Source organism: Hesperophylax consimilis, chromosome 29 (assembly GCF_061612785.1).
Source record: "Hesperophylax consimilis isolate HC1 chromosome 29, BYU_Hcon_1.0, whole genome shotgun sequence".
Lineage (NCBI taxonomy): Eukaryota > Metazoa > Arthropoda > Insecta > Trichoptera > Limnephilidae > Hesperophylax > Hesperophylax consimilis.
The window spans coordinates 3,389,659-3,413,133 of NC_142864.1; the positions used below are offsets into that span (position 1 = coordinate 3,389,659).

General features: G+C 37.2%; 2 protein-coding genes across 4 annotated transcripts in view; both read left to right on the top strand.

Moving 5' to 3' along the window:
- The window catches only part of LOC149409778 (membrane-associated guanylate kinase, WW and PDZ domain-containing protein 1-like), a 126,998-nt gene that overhangs the window by 62,001 nt on the left and 41,522 nt on the right, over positions 1–23,475 (top strand). For all 3 annotated transcript variants that reach the window (XM_089649379.1, XM_089649381.1, XM_089649380.1), the window contains exons 6-14: positions 414–545; positions 1,980–2,094; positions 5,565–5,702; positions 8,889–9,026; positions 10,453–10,658; positions 13,962–14,056; positions 19,367–19,468; positions 19,834–19,981; positions 21,060–21,188. In XM_089649379.1, coding sequence (XP_089505505.1) covers positions 414–545; positions 1,980–2,094; positions 5,565–5,702; positions 8,889–9,026; positions 10,453–10,658; positions 13,962–14,056; positions 19,367–19,468; positions 19,834–19,981; positions 21,060–21,188 — 1,203 coding nt within the window. The remainder of the gene's footprint in view (positions 1–413; positions 546–1,979; positions 2,095–5,564; positions 5,703–8,888; positions 9,027–10,452; positions 10,659–13,961; positions 14,057–19,366; positions 19,469–19,833; positions 19,982–21,059; positions 21,189–23,475) is intronic.
- LOC149409779 (uncharacterized) lies at positions 14,697–17,013 on the top strand. The gene is made up of 3 exons (XM_089649052.1): positions 14,697–15,154; positions 15,671–16,078; positions 17,002–17,013. Exons 1-3 carry the CDS (start codon positions 15,011–15,013, stop codon positions 17,011–17,013), a joined length of 564 nt encoding a protein of 187 aa, XP_089505178.1. The 5' UTR covers positions 14,697–15,010.

Sequence of the window (23,475 nt, forward strand, 5' to 3'; positions counted from 1 at the left end):
GCGAAAGAGCGAAGACGCTTTTTGACACACTTGCTTATAACAGCTGTTTAACACGAAACGCAATGCCAATGACAGTGATGTAGTGTGGAAATTTTAAATTTTTTTGTTTTTAATTGAAAAAAAAATGCTACCGGACAGCAAAGTGCCCATAACATTTTTTACTCCAAATGTGCTAAGGAATAGCTGGTTAAAGTTTGTCGGGTTAGTGCCGATACACCCTGTATATAAAACTTATATTAATAAATTCTCTAAATGATGGTGAAATCCTTATCAAAACCCATTGTGTAATTTAGAAGAACTAAGCGCCGAAACAAATAGATGCGGATAATGATTTGGTTTTATACTATTTAGAGATTAGAGATAGTAATATCTGAATATGAAAATTAATTAAAAATATTTATTTTTGATTCCAGGTGCCCTGAGAACCGGTGATCTCCTTGTGCGTGTTGGCAACACGTGCGTGCTGGGGGTGGGCCACGCACGAGTGGCACGCCTGTTCCAGGACATCCCACCAGGAACAGCTGTGACGCTGGAACTATGTAGAGGTTAGCACATACATTACTACACTTCTCAAACAGCTACAAGATTCCAATACAACCTGGCTACAATTAGTATGATTCAATGTCATAGATACAGGGCCGGTAATGGGTCAAAGGGCGCCTGGCGCTAGTAAATACCTTAAAGGCGCTGTGTTAGACATTAGCTTCGCCCGACAAGTCTTCGCTCCGAACGGACTGTTCAAATTAGTAACCTTGCCCTAACATAAAATCTGCAAACCACATGACCATAGTTTTGACACCAGGAGGGTTCGAGAAAGCTTTGAATAAACTATGAGAACATTCGTACATTGACCACCGAAGAGCACACATTGAAATAACCAGTAAAGTAAGGCAAAGGTTTGCAGCGCTGGGACATTATGGGACTTTTCTGCGCAGGATCTGAATATTTGTTCTTAACCTTTCCCTTACTGTGCTAAAAAAATCCACGCGTTCCTGTGCTGTGTAGTCAGTACACATCTCAAAATAAGCGATTTAATATTTCGGAAAAATATGAATATTCATAGCAAATCGCTTATGTTTATTATATTTTATATCAAAAGTGATAATAATTGTAATTTAATTGCTGAAAACATGAAAAAAGCATCGGCAGATGCTAAAAAAACATGCGAGGGGTCCACATCTAAAGACGGTCCGCGACCAACTGGCTGGCGGCTAGCAGTGCTAGCACACACACAGCTATGCGGTCATAGGTATCGATGGTCTAAATCAAAATACAACTGCGGATGTGTGGATTTCTCATGTTCCCGCATAGCGAACTAAAGCGGGATATCAATAGCGTGTCATTTCCTCGCACACTCTTCGCGTAGCATTGTCACACGGTTGATTGTATTGGTGTATTTGTTCCCGATTTTCAACAAAAATCTCTGATTTTTAATTCAATTTGAAAACAATGCAAAATTTTATTTTTTAATTCTGTGCATAAATGTATAACAGAGGAATACCTAAAATCTGAACCCATAATTTATTATATTTATAGAGTTATTAAAGTTATTAGAAGCAATGTGTAGTAAATACACACCACAGATAAGGAAAGGTTAAAGGAATCGTCTGGCTTAGCGACGCTAAAATTGAGTGAGGTGGGTAAATTATAACACATTTGTAAAAGTGTCTAACAAAATTTTAAATTTTGGAATCAAGCCTGAACTTTTGTTTACCCGATTCGGGAAAAATTTGCACGCCATTGTAAAAGGGACTAGTAATTCATAAGCAGATTTTAATTTCAAGGACCGAATGGTGATATAACAATCCGAGTTGCCTGTATACTGTAAGATTCATTTATTGACAAATCACCGAAAGTGGGACAGTCAGTTGGATTGTTCCTCTTTCCCTGATTGGCTCGTCTGTGAATAATATATACTAAGATACAATCTACTCAATTTTCGTGACAAAATGTTTAATTTATATTATTTATGTTTGCAGGTTACCCTCTTCCGTTTGACCCCAATGATCCCAACACCAGGGTCCTGACCACCGTAGCGGTGGAAGCTGGCGGCGCCTCCAGGATGAGACATCTCACCGAGGAGTTGAGAGAAAGGTATTTCTGTGGTACCATGTGATCATCTGATGCAGACTCCCCTTTTTGTGTATTTTATTGATGAAATTTAACCTAACCTAACCCTGAAGTTTTATTCCACATAATCGAGACACCTTTTATATTAACTCTTAACCCGTCATGTCCCGGGACCGCATATGTGAGTGCGGCACATTATCTATGAATTTAAAAAAAAAAAAAAATTATATGCGATTTTGACCCTTATGTATAAGGAATTTGTATGAAGAACAAGGTCACAATCGCTTGGGCTATTCTCGTTCTTTACGCAGCAAATACCGGAATGACTTCTAGCTTTTCAGATTTTTTACAAAGAATTTTTCTGTGGAATGCCAACGAAATATTTGCCGCGTTTTTAGTGTCAAAGCGTCTTCTTTCATTATTTTTGATATAAATTGATTGTGGAAAAAATAGATTTGAGGTATCATCAGAAAGATAGTTTTATCTACATTATTTTGATGTAATTTTTATAATATTTCACCCAAGAAAAGTGATGAAAATTAACTTCGTAAGAAATGTCAAAATTTTTACGTTATAATGAAAAATTATATTTTTAGCATTATTTATTTACAGGTTTCTTGTACAAAATAATATTATTAGTAACAACAGTTGTATAAACTACCGAAATCTGGAAGAATTGTTATCATATACTTATACAATGCGACACAAAAAAAATTTAAGTGGACACTTGACATTTGATTTTGGAATTTGAGCCTTTGGAAATTGAGCTTGGAATTTCCTGGGACACCACAGGTTAAAGTTATTTCCAACTACACTTAGAACCGGTTGTTTCACAGAATTTGAACAGTTCATCATATTTCAACGTTAATATTAGTTTCTTTAATGATAAACTAATGTTTACAAGCAAGGTTTTATGCATAGCATAACAGACAACAAATTATTATAAGCAATAATTAGTCGCCTGAAATGTCATTACAAATTTAAAATATCTCCTGAGTAATGCCGCCAACGGGAATTGAACCCGCACCTTCTGTTGTCCGGTCAGCTGCTCTGAACCACTGAGCTATGTCGGCTTATTTCCAACAAGCCAAACAATTCAATATGTACTAGTACCTCAATCAACAATAAGGAAGTTGAGTCCATTTTATTTATTTTTTTTTATCAATGTTCGCATTCAAACTTAAATACTGGCATTTTTTTTAAAGTTTGTTTTCATAATTAAATTAATTCTCAAAGTTTAAATTTTATTAAGCCCGCCAAAACGAGCGGAATCTGAGCGGTAAGAGGCGGGGTGTGGTGTGACGTCATTCGAACTGTGAAAACCACGACGCTCAAGCATTTTGTATGGAAAAAATTTTAATTCTTCAACAAGGAATTCCAGTAATTTTTTTACCAATGTTAACCGTCTATTAGAATTGATGTTATTAAAAAAAAAGAAAATTGATTAAGATTTCATAGTTAAATTAATATTTTAAGTTAGAATATTTGCTTTTCCCGCCCAGTACGGTACTTGTACGGTATTGCCGTCGCTACTTGTTGACGTTCCACGCGCTAATTCAGGACCACCGCGCAGAAAAGTAAAGACCAAAAGTAAAATAACGGTTTACAGCCCAGTTCACTGTGAGACCTTTCTGGGCGGCCGGCGGCCTGAAGTGTATCACATGCTATGTGACATGTATAATAATAAAAACTTCTAAGTTATGCAATAAACAACATATTATTATAAAGCACTATACGAATATGTATCTTTAGAAATCCATTTCATATAATAATAACAACAAATACGTACATATATTTGACAAACCCAAATAAACCTTTGGCCTATACACCTCTCTCATCTAAACCGACCATCTCTCATGTAATAGAAAGAGATGCACCATAGGTGATCCGTTGAACGTACAAGTCACGACACATGTGACGTCAGAATTCTTTCGACCAATCGTGGAGCCTATACAGTCTATTGCTATTGAATGCTTTTTCAAGAACGTTTAACTAATTCTAAGAATAATAATATAGAAATATATTTATATTTTTAGAATCGATATTTTTTTATCTACATGAACATATTTTTTATAAGTCAAAATATTTTTCACTCAACTTCCTTATTACTGCTTACTATATTTTTATAACGTCCATAACCAGTTGACTGTTTTACGAGCTCATGTTCTCAATAATTTTTATGACAATTACATTAATTAAGTAGTATAAAGCTAATTAAACTCCTTCGATTGTTTTTCGTATAGAGTTTATTTTTTTAGGTTTATGTAGAAATAATAAAACCACTTTGTTTACACTAGTTGACGTGTACCCGGCGTTACTGAGGGTTATCTTAGGAGTATCTCATAAGGTTTAGCCAGCGTTGCAATGCAGTGCCTGAAAATAGTTGGTTTACCACTTGATACTTTTCTCTACTTTCTACAAATGTAATATGCATGTATTATGTTTATAAACTGTGATGTATGGTAATAAGTTGAGTATTTGAGCGATAGATGGCACTAGTCATAAAGCTTACTGCAGAGTCCGACAGATGTCGCTAGAGTGTAACAATTGCTTATGAGGTTATAGTGACTGGGAACAAGCTTCTCAAACCAGAGAATTACCAACCCTCGGGTAATGAACAGTGTAACTAAATCCAGACCTATTTATTTGTAACGTTAATAAACACAATTATAAAGAACCTTTGACTTTTTAACAAATAGTTCCCAACACTTAAATCTGCAAAGTAAGACAGATATAACAATTGGCGCAGCCGGTAGGAAGAATTTCTCTAAATGATAGTGAAAACCCTATCAAAATCCGTTGCATAGTTTTGAAGAATTAAGCGCATAAACAGACCGACGCAGATGGTGACTTTATTTTATACTACATATTTAGATATTTTTTACAGTTGTCTCGCATTATTTCATGGGATTTTTTTAAATTTATTTGTATTTATGTATTTTTTTTTACAAAATCCAATAATTAATGACAGTATGCGCCGTTTTGGACGTGAAATTAGCTGCTTTCCATTTGTCTTCCCAAGCATGTCAAATCCTTGGACAATAAAATATTTGGAACATATAGATATCAGAAAATTGGTTCCATGATAACTCAACACAGTGACAATTCAACACACTTTTAAAAAGTGATATAAAGTCATTATAAACGATGAAAAAATAATAATTTAAACCTAACCTAACCTACTTAATCCAGTTAATAAAGTTTTTGTTTCATCACTTTCCATGATTTTATATAACTTTTTAAAGATGTGATGAATTATCATTTTGATGAGTTATCCGGTCACCCAGAAAATCACTTGAAATTTTTTTTTCCTGATAATTAAGAATTATGCGTTATTCTCATGAAAAAGGCAAAATTAACATTCTTTGCATCACATTTTTCAGTTCTTAATTGAGCATGATAATTTCCATATAGAGATTTTTTCCGGACACTTAAAACGCATTATTTTCATTGAGTTTTGCTGTACTTTCTAATGAATTTGAATTGAATATCAGGTTTAACTTGGAAGAGGGAGATAAAAGATCCCAGGGAAGCAGCTTGGAGCGGGCCGCGCGGGGGATGAACCGCTCCTATGAGAGGGAACATCTGGACGAGCCGGAAGACCTGCTAGACAGATCTAGTCACCATAATAGGTAACTGAACTGTACATTGAATACATACTATTACAGTGTAACTAACATCTATCTATCATTTTTGAAGGGTCCTATTAAATAAACTATGAATGAGGATATATAGAAAATAGCTACATTTATATTTAAGAGGAAGCTACAAGCCAAAAATATGTATATTCTTGGTATACCTTATATCGTAGGTAATAGGCATTAAAATCGTTTGACAAACGGAGTCTAGAAACGTTAGATTTCAAGCAAAAAAAACTGGTTTTTATTTATTTTGTAAATAATTTTATAAGAAAGCAAAGAAGTTAATCAAGTAAAACTGTCACAAATAATCTTGGCTATAATACTGTATTTTTTTAAAGTTGTTTCCTTTACGCATTCATACATTTCTATTGATTAAAAATATTTTTTAGTAGTTTGCATTTATATTTTTTATTGAGTAATTTATTTATTTATTTGTATTCTACTCAAGCGAAGCGATAGAAAAACCTTCAATTTATCTAAAGCATATTTTTTGGTATTCATAATGTACACCAATTCGTTATAAAGATTAAGGGGGGGCTAGGGTTAGTTCGTACGAAAAAAGGCATTTTTTTGTGAATTTTTTGTGACAACACAGTTAAAATCTCTTTATTAAATCTAATAGTACAGTAAAGTATGACATTTTAAGAATGTTGTATAAAATTTTCACGGAGAAATATTAAAAAATACGGCAATGGCAGCAATTATTCGGACGTGTCTCAAAAAAAGTAGAATGGCGGTGCCCCTCATAACTCGGTGCTGGGTCATCTGAAATCAAAAAAATAAAGTTCATTCGTTAGATAATAGTTTTTCCCAGGTAACGCTGGGAGGGTTTTTCGAAATTTTAATTTTTCACTTTTTTGGAACACTTTGAAGGGAAAAACGCTATTTTTAGTGAAAAAAATCAGCTAATTTGTTATTGTAAAATAATAATTGTTAACAAATTTGAAAAAAACTCTCCAGCGTTACCTCGTAAATTATGTACAGAAATAGTTTTCAAAATTTTAAAAGGATCGGTGCAGTAGTTTTGAAGTTATGACGGTCACCGACTTTGAAAACGTGAGTTGTGGGAAAAACTCTATAAAGTTTTGAACACTAAAAAATCTGGTATAAAACCTTTATTAGCAAATTTTATCGGCTTACCTCACACTGAATCATCAATGCCAGGTCCATAAAGGATGTTGCTATCATCCATGATGTCTAAAGCACCTTTTTGCTCCTGTCTACGACGAATCCTGCCTTCTTTAGTTTGTCTCTCAGCTTCCTGCTCTGCTCGGCTTATACGTATGGTCGGGTAGGGATTAAAATCCGACAGGTATAAAAATACTCGTAACTTCGTCAATTTTGCTCCAATCAACTTGAAATTTGAACACAATATTCTTAACATATTAAGCATTTATTTAAAAAAAATTAAAAAAAAATGCAAAAAAAAAAAATTTTAAAACCCTAGCCCCCCTTTAATCAAAGGGTGCGTTCAAGTATTATGTAAGCACTATAGTGGGGCAGGGGGGTCTTTGCTTTGCTTATTTTTGATGATATGGGGGGTGGGGGGGTCGAGATAGTGATTACGTCAGCACTGCTCAGCAGTAGTTTAGTAGTTTTTACACATTGGCAACCCACACATTGTCTATGTTTGAAAACCGAATACATATTCGGGGATTCCCACAAATAATTAATACGTTTAGGTACTCGCTTAAAAAACAGAATACATTAACAGAAAAATGCATATAGGTACCAATTTTTACGTAAGCATGGGAGGGGGGGGGGGGGGGGTAAGAGCTTTGCTTACTTTTGGTGACAAGGGGGAAGAGGGGGTAAATAATTGTAATAAATCTGCTTACGTAATACTTGAACGGCCCCAAAATAGTGATTTGGCATTAAGCTTCGCCTTAAATGCAATGATGTTACAATACATGTAGACTTGCTATTGTCTCACAAACTCAAGATGAAATATGACTCCTATGTTTCCAATAAATTCTTAATTCAAACGTTGTTGAATGTATATCAATACCACATTCTATATCACGGGTGTGACTGAGATAACAAGATACGCTTACTCGCTTACACTATAAGACGAACACGGAATACAGTACTTTATTTTATTTGGTTTTATGCCCAGCCTGATTTTTACATGGATTTTAGGAACAGAATATACCTAGTGAGCTATTGAAAAAAATACAAAAAGTTTTAGAGCATGATATAACGGTAAACTGATAAATTGAATATGAAAAAATATTAGTATAACATGTATGTAAGAGTAATATAAATTAAATAGAAACTAGAACAATTCTACATATAAGACAATCACTAAAACTACATTACCAACGCTACTATTTTTTTTTTTTTTAAAGCGAGACAGTTTACACATAGTTCCTTGAGCACTTAGGCCATAGGCCCTTTCAACAACCCAGTCCCTTTAATAAAGTTCACAAGGGTTGTCATTGGGTATGTGTCTATGTCTTCTGGTTCTACTGTATGTCTCCCCAGGTATCTGAGCCTAGTTCCCACCAGGGCAGGACATTGGTACCATAGGTGAATTGGAGTCTCTTCATCCTCTTCACATTTCCTGCATCTATTGGTGTTTTCCACTCCCAATATCTGCATGTGTCTCCTGAGATGGCAGTGTCTCGTTAGTAGTCCTACCAGTTCCCTCAGGGAGTTTCTGTCCATATCGAGTAGTTTCTTGGTTCGTCTAGGGTCTGGTCCTTTTATGAGTACTTTGGATTGTCTCATTCCAGGTGCCCTCTCCCATTCTTTGCGGTGCTGGGATTTGACCCACCTATCAATATGTAATTTAGTGTGGCAAGCTGTTACTCCTACGGCCGGCTCGGATCCTACAAGTGGTGCTTTCGCCCCTTTCCTTGCTAGTTCGTCAGCCCGATTAGGTAGCGAGTTCTGTAAGAACAGTCCTGCATTCCATCACCAGTCTGGAGTCGCATCGGTTACTTCCCAGTGCCATTAGGACTGCCTGGCTATCGGAACATATGCTTATGTTTACCAATGCTACTATAATGTGTAGGATTCAACAAAATGCCAGTTGTACAAGATAGATTATGCTTATTTCTATAAATGGAGTCAATAAATATAACAATAGTACCCCCAAACTTATTGCCCAGATCATGCTTCCTATTGGTTAGGTTAAGTTGAAGAATATTTTATTATCATCTTGGCTATTTACAGATTTGGCATGGAAGAAGCTGATAAGAGATCACAGGGCAGCAGTCTGGAGAGAGACGCAAGAGGGATGACCAACCCTTACGAGAGGGAGCATCTGGAGGAACCGGAGGACATGATGGATAGACCAAACCATCTCAACAGGTACAGGGCATTACATTTAAAAAATAATAAAAATAAAACTATGAATATATATTTATAGTTACCTGCTGCATCAAACTCGTTCCATCTGACTGCTAGACGAAGGTCTTACCCATTGGCCTTAGACCTCCAGTAGGACTCGGATGTACTTCTCAAGTACTTAACTACAAACCACGAGTCTCATCATCCAGCAGTAGGTCGGTCTAAAAATGAAAAACGGTCAAATGAGAATAAAATTTTAAATGCCAATCGCTCCATAGATCCATAGATAATGAAGTTTTCATTTGGTATTATTGGCAATGATATGTTTGTAATTTTTTACAAACTATAATTTATTACCTAGCTCTGTACACTGCACATTGCAGTGCACCTAGAGGTAGTCATGATTTCACTGAACTGCTATTGTAGTTGTAGTATTGAAACATAGAGATCCAGGGAGTAGCCAGCAGTTTACCAGCGGTCTCGCGAAGCTACTGCCGCCGTCGGCTTGGCTATATAAATAGGCCCGACGCAGCGAGTCTCTATACATATAATATCTACAATAATATAATGTACACTCCTCTTCTAACCACAAGCTAATGCTTCTCTGGAAGAGTTGTATTAAATATTGTCATTGTAATTGTAAACCTTATTACTTATATGTACTTTTTCCTTTAATAAATAAAATAAAAAGTTTTACGAATTTACACCAAATATCTGAATTTAAAGGGTAGGAACTCAGCCGCCAAATTTCAATTTACACGGAAATATATCATATTTTTACTAAATTTACTTCGATTATCTGAGTTAAAAGATACAACGTGACAGAAATCGGCCGAAAAATTTCGATTCACACTGAAATATGACATATTTTTACGAATTTACAAATTTATTTCTAACATCTGAATTTAAAGGGCCGGCCGCGACAGTAATCGGTCGGGGAAAATTTGATTTACGCGGAAATGTGTGGTATTTTTACGATTGTGGTATCTTTGAATAACTGAACTTGAAGGACCGACCGCGGCGGTAATCGGCTGCGAAAATTCGATTTACAAGGGAACAATTCGTATTGATACGAATTTACTCCTAAGATACTACCCGGATTTGAAGGGGCGGCCGAGAAACTCGATTTTCTGCATCTTTTGTTTTATTGTTTTCATAAAATTTTGAATTACGTGGGAATTCGTTTATTTGATTTTTGATGTCCCGTGGATTTCGAATTAACGCGGTTCTACTATAAGTATGAATACAAGTTGTGGCAGAAGTAATGCCATAATGTGAATTGGCTGCCATTTTGTTAGAAATTAAATAAATTGGGCTCTGTTTTCACGGAAAGTTTATTTAAAGGTGTAAAATTGATGACATCAAGTTGAAAAAATGATATCGGTCAAATGACCACCTCCTGAGTTGATACCTTACCTCATCTAACAAATTTAATTAATATTCCCAGATCCTTTGAACTGGAGCAACGAATGTCCCAATTGAACCGCTCCTTTGACCTTGACCGCCTGATGGGAACCCGCTGGTCTGGAGAGAACCGTAGCTACGACTTGGAACAGCGCAGGGACCCTCTCCTCGAGGAGCGGCTCCCGGCCAGGTGCCCCTCTGCCGATCATCTGCTGCTGGATAGTGTGTCTACCACGCAGCCGTATATGCGTAAGTATTACCATGATTAATTTCTGCATTATTATGCCGTGATGCGCTTTCTCCTTTCTTTAGCCAACGTTATGGACAGCGTTACAATTTCCATCATCAGGGCAGATGTCAATCACAATGACAGCCTATTTCAGTTATCTAGTATCTGTATTTCTCTACAATATTTACAAGCTGATAGCTCAACGATCAAATGATCGAATCTTTTTTTTAAAAGTGACCAGATCGATCATTGGTGGTTTGTGATCGGGTCAAAAATAATAGTATTCGTGTTCAAAATAGAACAGGACTACTTCGAGTGAAGCAGATAGATACATATCAAATCACAGGATAAAAGATTTTATGTAAAATGGCGACAATGGTTAGATGATCTACAGTCTCTCGTGTCTGGGATGAACGAAGTATGCATGAAGAATGAGTTAATGATAAATGTAAGTAAGTCTAAAGTAATGGTGTTTGAAAGAGTGTTTTTTCTCGAACTCTGGCAATATTTTGAAGGAAGGAAGTACAGTTTTGTTTATGGTGACTTCCTCCCCGGCCCATTAGGCCGGTGGGTCGGTGGATCCAGTCACTCTCCTTTAAAGGGGCTTCAATCTGAGTTAATCATGTGAATAGGAGTTATTATTTCTTTTAAAAAAGGCGCGGGGTGTTTATCCATTCACGAACAGTTCGTGTTTGTTATTATTTTAGTGGGGGAATATGGAATCCCGCTTTTATTGAGTGTTGGCCGGTGGTCATGTCGGAGTGCTCGTGTTTCGGACTTGAAACCGAGATTGGTTTGGTCCTAGCTGTGGCTGGTTGTTCTTGGCGGAGTGTCCCCGTGTCGCAAGAGAACGGATTGCTGTCTTGGCTCCGTTGAAGAGTCTGGTCGACTACCACGTGCTGCAGGCCTGATGCCCCTGCAGGCGTCCATTGAAGGAGTTGCGTCCTCCCGCTTCCACTAAGAAAACGGATTGCTGTCTTGGCTCCGTTGAAGAGTCTGGTCGACTACCACGTGCTGCAGGCCTGATGCCCCTGCAGGCGTCCATTGAAGGAGTTGCGTCCTCCCGCTTCCACTAAGAAAACGGATTGCTGTCTTGGCTCCGTTGAAGAGTCTGGTCGACTACCACGTGCTGCAGGCCTGATGCCCCTGCAGGCGTCCATTGAAGGAGTTGCGTCCTCCCGCTTCCACCAAGAGAAGGATGTCCTGGCTTTCGACTCGGGTCCGTTCCCCGCTGCCGAGAGCAAGTTTTCGTTCGCCATCCGTTGTCGTTCTTTCGTTTCACGTTAAGTTAGTTTAGTTTGATTCAGGAGTCCATCGGGTATGTGCCTATATTTATTTCTATGGTTACATGTTTATCATCTGTACTGCTTTGTTGTAACTCTTGATGTTTCAATATATTTTCCATTAAGAATTCATTCTTATTATTTATGATCACCCAACTTACTTGACAGGAAATTAATCCCACAATCATGAGATGGACATCTCTACTCTACCGTTTTTGTAAACATTGGAATGTTACAACAATATACATTACAGGATGCGACCGTTCACCGATTGCTTGTTGGGCTAGATCGGAAAAAACCCGTTGAGGGAGACTCTTTGAGTCCAGTTGGACTCTTGACCCATAGCTTTGCAAGGATTCATTCGTCCATCACTCCTGGACTCACTGACTCCCTGATTCCTACTCACCCCTCATACCTTTTCCTTCCGAGAACTTCCGCTCCTTCCTTTCTTTAACCCTCAGGATCCGACCAACTACAATAGCAGTTCAGTGAAATCTTGACTACCTTCAGGTGCACTGCAATGTGTATTGTGCAGAACTAGGTTTTAGAAGTTTTGAACGCATTTTAATACTGTCCATGAAAATTCCAAAAGTAAAATATTGATATTGTAGATGTCTGTCAATTATTTCATATATAATTTTCAATATTATATTTGGCTTTGAGATATTTACAAAATATTACTGGGCTTCTAAGGGTTAAAAAGACCATCCACACATCCTCAAAGATGGCATAGACCCTGAGTAAAATTATTCACTTCAGGTGTGGAGTAATCTTCTTCTTAATATATAAAATTCAGCGTGCATATGTTTGTGTTCGTCTATCTAAATAATCTAGCAACCCCCCGTGGATTCGAAAAAATATTGTGGGGAATCCAGCACCGAGTGAGCAATACCCCATACAATAATTCCTTTCGGCATACCATTACTTGTAAAATTAAGTACAAGTGTGAAATACTAGGGAACAGGTATTTGGACTAGGTATTTATTCATACTTTTACCAGTTGTTCCAAGTATCAAGACCAGAGATGTGCTTTATTTCCAATAAATCCATTTCAAATGGAAATGCAAAATGCAAAATGGGTATTTTCCATTTTGCATTTTAAATGCTTTTCTAAAAACCATTTTGCATTTTGCATTTTAAATGCTTTTCTCAATGCATTTTCCATTTTAAATGCTTTTTTGCAACATTCTTCCTACTATCTCCACTCATCTTTTTTTCATAAGCCCCAAATATCAGTCGGTCCTCAACCTCGCTATGAGAGATAATTTACATTTGTCAAGTTGCTCCCTGGTAGGAGCCCTGGCAATTGAGTGATACCATTACAAAAGATACTGATTCAAATACTGAACATGGGGCCATGACACTGTAATATTAAATGTTAGATAGCAGTTTCTATGTTTTTACGTTGGCAACATTAGTCCCGCACAAATTTTTTGTGGTTTCATAATCTGTAGTCGTGGTGTTTTTAGATTTACCATCATGTAATATGTTTGTTCTACATTGATGTCCATTAAATGACAAAATTGTTTAAAAATTCTATAATTATTTTGATTGTTTGACCTGAGAAACCATTGTGCATTTTCAATGCATTTTGAAAATAGGTATTTTGCATTTGAAATGCTTTTCTAAAAACCATTTTGCATTTTCAAATGGAAAAGTTTTGACCCATTTCCATTTTGCATTTCAAATGGTTTTGGGTACCCATTTTGCACATCTCTGATCAAGACGAGCTAGTACGACTCACCTCTAGTACGGCCCGGTAGGCAATCTCATTTCTTAAATCTGGCCCGGCTGCTGAAAAGGTTGGCCACCCCTGGTTCAGAAAGTGGTTTGAATGGTAGAAGTCGGTGATGCCCGAGGAATACTTATCGCAATATCTCACAATTAAATTCGACATAATGTAGTTTTTTAACAGTGACATTGTAGTATACAGTAGTGAATGGTGGAAGAAGTCGGAGACGACTGAGGAAGACATTAGCAATAGCGAAGCATTGCGGGGTACACTAGTGTAAAAAAAACAACTTAATTTTGTATTTGCAGAGGACGGAGGTGTCTTGACTCTGAGACTGATGAAGGGAGCGGCAGGATTTGGCTTCACCATAGCAGACAGCGTTCAGGGACAGAAGGTTAAAAAGGTACCTGCAACTGTTTTTATAATAACATTTACGAAATTATACTCGTAAATAGTGCAGGAAATGACTGTTCAAAACACATACAGGATGTATCAGCACATACCCGACAAACTTTAACCAGCTATTCCTTAGCACATTTGGAGTAAAAAATGTTATGGGCACTTTGCTGTCCGGTAACATTTTTTTTTAATAAAAAATTTACTATTCATATTTTCACCACATGTCACCAATGTTTTATCCTTTGTCAAAGTTTGAAAACCCGTCTGGCAATATTTTGTTTGAGTTTCGTCGAATAATGTACGTACGTACCTACGTTGGCGCGCTTTTACAATCACAACGAAATGGCACGGCAACATTCGTCTCATTTTTAACTATTATTATTTAGTGTGTGCGAAAGAGCGAGGACACTTTTTGACACACTTGCTAATAACAGCTGTTGAACACGAGAAACAATGCAAATGACAGTGACGGAGTGTGGATTTTTAATTTTTTTTTTGTTTTTAATTTAAAAACAATGTTACCGGACAGCAAAGTGCCCATAACATTTTTTACTCCAAATGTGCTAAGGAATAGCTGGTTAAAGTTTGTCGGGTACGTGCCGATACACCCTGTATACAGGGTGTATCGGCACTAACCCGACAAACTTTAACCAGCTATTCCTTAGCACATTTGGAGTAAAAAATGTTATGTACACTTTGCTGTCCGGTAACATTTTTTTTCTTTTAAAAACAAAAAATAAATAAAATTTCCACACTCCGCTACTGCCCACAGTATAGGGGTAAAATAATTGGCAACGCCGCGCTACTGTCATCTCTTTCACACATATTCTGTCTCAAGTCCCGTGTGGTTCCCGCCACCCCGTCTCGTATCAGTGGTCAGTGCTGTTTTGGGAGTTCGCATGTCATCAAGTTTCTAGTTTCGTTTTTGTTTTGTTATCTAAGTTTTTACTGTTGAAATATGCCCCTCAATTATCCACCTGCCGAGCAAGCAGATATTGTTTTTGTTTATGGATTTTGCAATGGAAATTCACGAGCAGCCGTAAGGGAGTATCGCATGAGGTTTCCTGGAAGACGCGTCCCACACCATGCTACCTTTGTCCAGGTTTGTACCCTATCAATTGTTTATTGAAACTATTTACATTCATTGATAATGCCAAAAAGCGCTTTTGAAATTTAAACTGGGAACATTAAAAACATAACAAGGGGCCACCAACTTTAAAAATGTAAATTGTACTTTAGGTGATTTGTGTTCAGTGGTCACTAAACGGCGTTTTAAAAAGTTAATTAATTTTAATCTCTAATAAATGCATCATTCACTGCAATTGAATTCACTCCCTTTCTCACCATGGGATTATTTAAATTACTTGAATTCAATTTCACCCCTGTGAATCCAAGATATCAACCGTACCTAGTTAAGAAAATTATAATTTAAAACACTTTGTTATACATTTTACTATAAAAAAATGAAATAAATGAAGAGAAAACGTAAGTTTTCTGATATGTGCCTAAAATAAGTGTTCTTTAAAAATAAAATGAGTGAAAAAGCCCGCGATTGTTTATTTGACATTATTACTGAGCTGAATAATAAAAGCAGTTGTTATTTGTTGTTTTGTTTCAGATGTATCAACAATTGCGTGACTGTGGCATCGGACGGATTGAAGGCGCCGGCGGAGGACACAACATCGTTCCTGTGGCAGTTGAGGAGAGAATCCTGAACTTAATTACCGAAGACCCCACGCTGTCCGTGCGTCGGGTCGCTCTGATGATAGGACACAGGGAACACATGGCGGTATGGAGAGTTCTGAAGAAGCACGGGCTCAAACCTTTTCACTATAGGCGCTGCCAAGGCCTCATGGAGAATGACCACTTTTCCAGAGTCGTGTACTGCAGAAGAATGCTGCATAATGTCATAAGAGATGCAGACTTCATGAAAAACATATTGTTTACCGACGAAGCACAGTTCACTAAAACAGGAGTGCTAAATGTGCACAACTTGCACCATTGGGCTGAACAAAACCCCAAGCTTGTTCGGGAGTCGTCGAGCCAGGACAGATTTTCCATCAACATGTGGGCAGGAATCCTGGGAAATCAAATACTCGGTCCAATCGAGTTGCCTCCCAGACTAAATGGACCGATGTATTTGGAGTTCTTACAAGTGCAACTGGGCGAGATTCTGGAAGATGTGAACCTCGAATTACTACGGAGAATGTGGTTCCAGCACGATGGAGCCCCACCACACTATTCGATTGCCGTGCGGAACTACTTGGATGTCGAGTTTCCTGGTCGTTGGATAGGCCGTGGAAGTCCGGCCATTGCTTGGCCACCAAGATCACCCGACCTGACCCCCCTGGATTACTACCTGTGGGGGGCTCTCAAGGAAAAAGTGTATGCTAAGCCAATAGCCTCAAGAGAGCAACTGCTCGAACGAGTGATGGAAGCCGCTGCAGAAATTAAAGCAAATCCTGCAAACTTAAATAATCAAAATATAACAAGACTACACGCTTGCATCGAAAATAATGGTAGTCACTTCGAACAAATGCTCCAATAAAAAAATTAACATAAACTACATGTCCGCATTTTCATTTATTATTTATTGGTAAAATTCTCACAATGTCATTCATTTACACATCAATATTACCTACATATCAATATTTAATAAAATCTGTAGAAGAGTATGCCCGTCGGCATTCAACAAGTTTTTCGACAAGTGTGTCGAAAAGCGTCTTCTCTCTTTCCTACACACTAAATATTAATGGTTAAAAATGAGACGACTGATGCTTGTAAGCGCGCCAATACGTAAAAACAACGAAACTCGAATAAGAATTGCCAGGTGGGTTTTTTAATCGCTTTAATCTGACTTTAAACAATAATTAAACACGTAAAAATTATTTAATATAATATTACAGTACAGTACTTTGAACCTTCGCAATAAATTTATTTGATTTTAAGTTTAGTTTGTAGAACTCCATTTCAATTTAGAGATTTTTTTTATTTTAACAGTCTTATTAAAAAATTTATAAAAACAGTGTGTTTATAAACAAGTTCTGCTAGTTGTAATTATTATTACGCGTGACAGCTGTTTCACCTTCTGACGGCATTATCAAACTTTGGTAAAGCCACTTACAGACGACGTAAGTGATAACTTTCTTTTTTTATTATTCTGGCTTTATTGATTTCCGAGTAAATTGTCGTAAATTATTATTTGCTAATCCCAATATTATTTGCTAATGCTAATAATTAAGTGAAATTTTAAACAATGCAATAATAGGATTATTGCATTGTTAATTTCACTTAATGTCGTTGGTATTTCCAACTGATGACTCAGGGGTTTATTTCCCTGAATAATTAAGTATTTTGGGGTCTAATTATTATGCATTTCATTACATCCGATAATTTAAACAATTTTTATGTTGAATTGGGGTAAGTTTTATGGCTAAGGGAAGGAGTGGAAGGTGAGGAAGTACCTGGATATTCAGATCTGGTCACCAAATACGGCTAGTCATTTCAAGCAACGTTTAAATTCTAAACCTGGATATTCAGATCTGGTCACCAAATACGGCTAGTCATTTCAAGCAACGTTTAAATTCTGAACCTGGATATTCAGATCTGGTCACCAAATACGGCTAGTCATTTCAAGTAACGTTTAAATTCTAAACCTGGATATTCAGATCTGGTCACCAAATACGGCTAGTCATTTCAAGCAACGTTTAAATTCTGAACCTGGATATTCAGATCTGGTCACCAAATACGGCTAGTCATTTCAAGCAACGTTTAAATTCTAAACCTGGATATTCAGATCTGGTCACCAAATACGGCTAGTCATTTCAAGCAACGTTTAAATTCTGAACCTGGATATTCAGATCTGGTCACCAAATACGGCTAGTCATTTCAAGCAACGTTTAAATTCTAAACCTGGATATTCAGATCTGGTCACCAAATACGGCTAGTCATTTCAAGCAACGTTTAAATTCTGAACCTGGATATTCAGATCTGGTCACCAAATACGGCTAGTCATTTCAAGCAACGTTTAAATTCTGAATTAATTAATCAATTACGAAAAAGCGTGGGGTTAAGAATATTTTTTTTAAATTATAGTTGTAATTTATTGTCGATTTTTTAAAAAAATTGCGATATTTTAAATAAAATTTAATAATTATTGTTTAAATAAATTAGCAATCTGGCAGCATTCATTTGCAGGTGGTCAATCCAATGCAGTCATGACGTTTGTGTGAGTGCTTTCCTTTGTCTCAGTGTGTTGCGCAGCAGTTTTATATGAACCGTTTTTTGATTCATCGGGATTGTTTTTAAAACTATACATTCTTTGTACCTTCAAATTAGTGGAAATAAACTTAAGTGTGTCAAGCTGCTCGTTATATTCCGGTAATTCTGGAAGGCTTTTAACATAAGCAATAATATTCATAAATCACATTCCGCGAAGTTGTAAATAACTAAATTTATTAAAAAATATACGTTGTAGGATAGCCTAGCAAGTAACATTTTGACAGAGCACTTACGGTGATTTAAAAAACAACGGCGCTGTTCAAATAATCCAATTATTATTATTGATAAGTACCTAAGTGAGGAAAATTGTTTTTAAAAGTGCTCAGAATTATTGGACTTCGATTATAAATTCAGGAAATCTACTAATTAGTTTCTTAGTTTCAAAATTAGACTATTTAATACGTGAAACGCGTAAGAGGTGAAACCAAAGCATTCCAGAGGTGAAACAATTTAGATACAAAAATAAAACTGATGTGTACAATACAAGAAGACAATCAGTGATTCGCATACGAAAAATGTGAATAATCATTATTGTTAAATAAAATATTTCTTTTCTGGTACTGGATTATGTAATACGGGCTTCGTTCGCAGCAACACGCGAGAGTTGCGATGTTGCTTTCAAATTTTGACAAAGGATAAAACAGTGGTGACATGTGGTGAAAATATGTTTAATTAATTTTTTATTAAAAAAAAACGTTACCGGACAGCAAAGTGCACATAACATTTTTTACTCCAAATGTGCTAAGGAATAGCTGGTTAAAGTTTGTCGGGTTAGTGCCGATACACCCTGTATAAACAAAAATATCGCATAGGAGTGTGATATTGGGACGTTGATATAGAATTGCTACAATAATATGGTAGGTACTGTCTTGTAACTGACCTGCTTGGAGTATGAAAAGAGATTACATATAATAAATCAGTTTTTCTTTATTTTTGTTTTTATCTGTCCATTTCCATTTTATTGATGTATTTGTTGGTTTATCTGATATCGTTAACTTAATCTTTTGATAAACCTCCTCTTTGTTGTATGTAGGTTTTGGACCGAGTCCGCTGTGGAGGTTTGAGGGAAGGAGATCTTCTCTTGTCCATCAACCAGACTTCAGTTAGCAACATGTCTCATGCGCACGTCGTTCAGGTAAACAGAAAATTTAAAAAGATCAATTTTTTTTATGTGAAACCGCACAAGATTCCCAACTGCTCCCAACCGTCTGGAGCCAGTCAGACTATGGCATCCCCAATTGGGGTATGTTGTGAGGCTGGTCACCAAACACGGACAAAGCCATTTCAAGCAACATTTCAATTCTGAATGGATTGTGAAATAACACAAATAAATCCGATTTGAACCCGCGACCTCCAGATTGCTAGTCGAGAGCCTTCAAAAAATCCAAAAATGATAACCCTTGGAATTCATTGCAAAAGTTCTACAGTCCATTCAACCGGAGTTACAGACAGACAGATGCAGTCACAACAGAAATTAGTAATTTTTTTTATGGTTTGCAGGTGCTGAAGGAGTGTGCTCAGAAGAAAGAGGCCACCATCAAGGTGGTCAGGCGGCCCGGCTACTACGCCAAGTCTACCCAGAACGGGCAGGCCAATCCCGCCCCCAACAACAATACCACCAAGTCTAGGCTGGCCAAGGATATCTCTAGTAAGTCACGTTTTATTTTACCTTACAAAATATTGTCTCGTTAAATTTTAACTTTTGCATGTTTTTGAGTTTCTTTTCTTCTTCCCTTAACCTCTCGAGTGATAGAGATTTCCAGGCATTCGGTTTTGGGTTCGGTCACACTTATGCAGAAAATGACACCTCCCTATATTCAGTCACACTCATGCAGTAAATGACACCTCCCTATATTCGGTCACACTCATGCAGAAAATGACACCTTCCTATATTCGGTCACACTTATGCAGAAAATGACACTTCTCTATATTCTGTCACACTCATGCAGAAAATGACACCTCCCTATATTCGGTCACTCTCATGCAGAAAATGACACCTTCCTATATTCGGTCACACTTATGCAGAAAATGACACAAATTGTTTCATTTATAAACACATGAATTCTCTGTTAGTTACCAAAATTGACCTACTTTGTACTTGTGTATTATTGAATATTACTATTTCTATATTTTTTCTATGGTCTACTGCGTAAATAAACCACTCACTAGATCGATATCTTCGGGCTTTTTGTATGAAGCAAATTGGTTCTAAAAAACCATAGATATGCCGATATAAAGACAGTACAACTCTCATTCGAAGCCTACTTATTACATTATACACCAATGAAAAACTCTGAAAGTTTTATTCCATAGGTTTTCAGAGTTTTTCATTGGTGGATATAATTATGCAATCATATAACTTCACAATATTTCGGTTCCAAGTTATACCCTCCTGGTCTACTGGAAATATCTAGTCACAGACATTAAAAAATGCAATTTTTTTACTTGTAAACAGATGTTCAACTTTTAGAAACAATTTTCATTTTAACGTCGTTGAAACAAAACGAATTTTGACATGCACTTTTAAATTTTTTGCTAAACAGTCAAAAAGGCTACATTCGTGAAATAAATTGTATAATCTACAGAGTTAGTAGCTCAAGCAATTTTGATTTTATCCTCTAATAGTTTTCAAAGCATAAAGGTTAAAATCCCCATATATTATTGCATGTTTATTAATGTAATCTTTTCTACTAAACTTTAATGATTTTTTTGTTTTTGTTTTCCAGGTTTATTTAGAAGTAAAACTCCAACAGCGGACTTGTACAGCACTCAGACCAAAGAGGTGTTACCTTCCAGACCTAAAACCCCGCTGGTCGATACCAGAAATATGATCATGGATAACTATATCAATATTGGTTAGTTACATTTTATTTCATTTGCTAGTTCTGTGAACAGTAGACCTCATTTCCAAAAAAGTGTGTTCATAATTTTCTCTTATGTAATAATCCTATACCTAAATTTTCTCTAAAATCATAAGATTTGTAAATAGGTACTTACATACGTACCTACTTTATTGTAAACCATAAATTTTATATAATTTTTTTTTAATTTCAAATAAGGAATTATAAAATTTGTCCAAAGAAACAAAATGCTTTGACAATTCTTTTTTCAAACTTTCATCAGGCGGGTAGGTACCATAATATTGGAAAAAAGTCCAAATAAACACGATTTCACATTTAAAAAAAGAATCTTTACTGAACCATTAAAACGGAAAAAGAATTTACGGAGACGAAACACAAAATGGTCGAGTTGAAACAGGACCTCGCTATGCTCACCAACTGGTCAAAATATAACAGGATAAGATGTTTCATGATTAAATATTTAATTGTTAGATTACTGATTTAATTACTTTGCCCGAATAGGGTCAGGGTAATTAAGATACTTTTTAAAATTTTTACGTTGACGAATAAATTTTCTGTAACGATTTAAAATTTGCTATTTTCGATTGCCGCCAAAACGAACTTGTTCGTTTTTATTCGTGAATTCGGCGGCGTTGATGTCACGCCGGGCAACGTTGGTGACAGCCGTCATACTAGCCAGTGGCGTTTTCTACGTCATAATGACGTTGTAGCCAGTTGGAACCATTTCAGAATGTGGGGTTTATTTCAAATCAATAATTGTGAATGAAAATATTAAAATTACACGTTTTTGGTGCTGTACGGGACCAAGTTAGTGAAGCCCGCACAAATACTGCAAATTCAATAGGGCACCGGCACACATTGACACCTTGATCGGAGAGTTTTTGCAGGGGCAGTAGGAAAACATTAAATTAAACAAGTATTACTTTCCCGAGAACTCTCGGATGAGAAGTGACTGTTTGTACCAGTTACTTCTCTATTTATTGGACAAAATTATACATTAAATTTCACACATGTTCAATGAGAGTAATTAGCGATCACCCTTATCTCTTCACTGTGTTGAACAAAACAAAAACATTAGTTTTTAAATGTATGGTGGCGCCAAAAATCCATTAATATTAACTATAGCAGTCGCACATTAAGGATGTGGAATAATATTATAGTATCATATTTATTTTGACGCAGATATCTAAATGGTTTTATCAAAAATATTAAGGACATCGTAAAAACTTGAGATCTTGTTATCTCATAATGACTTTGGCTCTGCACGTCCGATATACTCCCCACGGTGCAGTCTCTGTTGCGCCCAGCTACTCCGTCGGGCGTGTTCTGTTTCATCCCAGCGTCTCGTGTTTGCAGTTGATGTCATTGCAAGGAGTTTCGGCTAGGCAGGTGTTGTCGTGCTGGTGATTGGATCGGCTGGTGTTGTTGAAGCAGGTAGTATGACGGCGATTTTAATGGCCGGTCTAACATATATTCCGGAACTTGTCTGGATACGGGCTGTCCTGACTTGTCCGTCGGCGGCGGGCACGGCCTCAAGGACGCGGCCAGCTGTTCCGTGGCAGCGTGGAGTCCATAATGACCACCAGGTCATCCTTCTTAATGGGTGTGACCGGGTTGTGCCATTTTTGCCGAGCTGCCATGGTGGGAAGGTATTCTAGAAGCCACCGCCTCCAGAATATGTCTGCAAGTTGCTGGCCGATACGCCACTGGCGGCGAAGGCATATTTCCTCTTCCTTTTTGCCAAACATGGACAAGAGGGGACGCTTTCCAGCCGACCCTAGAAGAAAGTGGTTGGGGGTCAAAGGCTCTTCGTCGCGTGGGTCAACTGATATGTGAGTGAGTGGTCTGTTGTTCACTGTGAATTCAGCCTCTGCCAGGGCCGTGAGTAAGGTTTCTTCTCTAGGTGCCCGTTCCTTAAGTGTGGTGCTCAGGGCTCTTTTTACTGACCGTACAAGCCTCTCCCAAGCTCCCCCCATGTGGGGCGTCATTGGAGGTATGAAATGCCACTCAATGCCCTGGGTGGCTATGGCATCAAGCATTCTGGCATCGTGGCTCAATGATACCAGAGCGTCTCTCATCTCTGCATCGGCTCCATGAAAATTTGTTCCGTTGTCGGAGTACATGGCTGCGGGTTGTCCCCTTCGCGCAGTCATCCGCTGTATGGCCATGATGGCTGAGTCTGCGGTCAGTGAGGCGGCCAGTTCTAAGTGAATGGCGCGGGTCGAGAGACAAGTGAAGATGGCTCCATATCGTTTTTCCCGATGTCTGCCAACCGTGATCT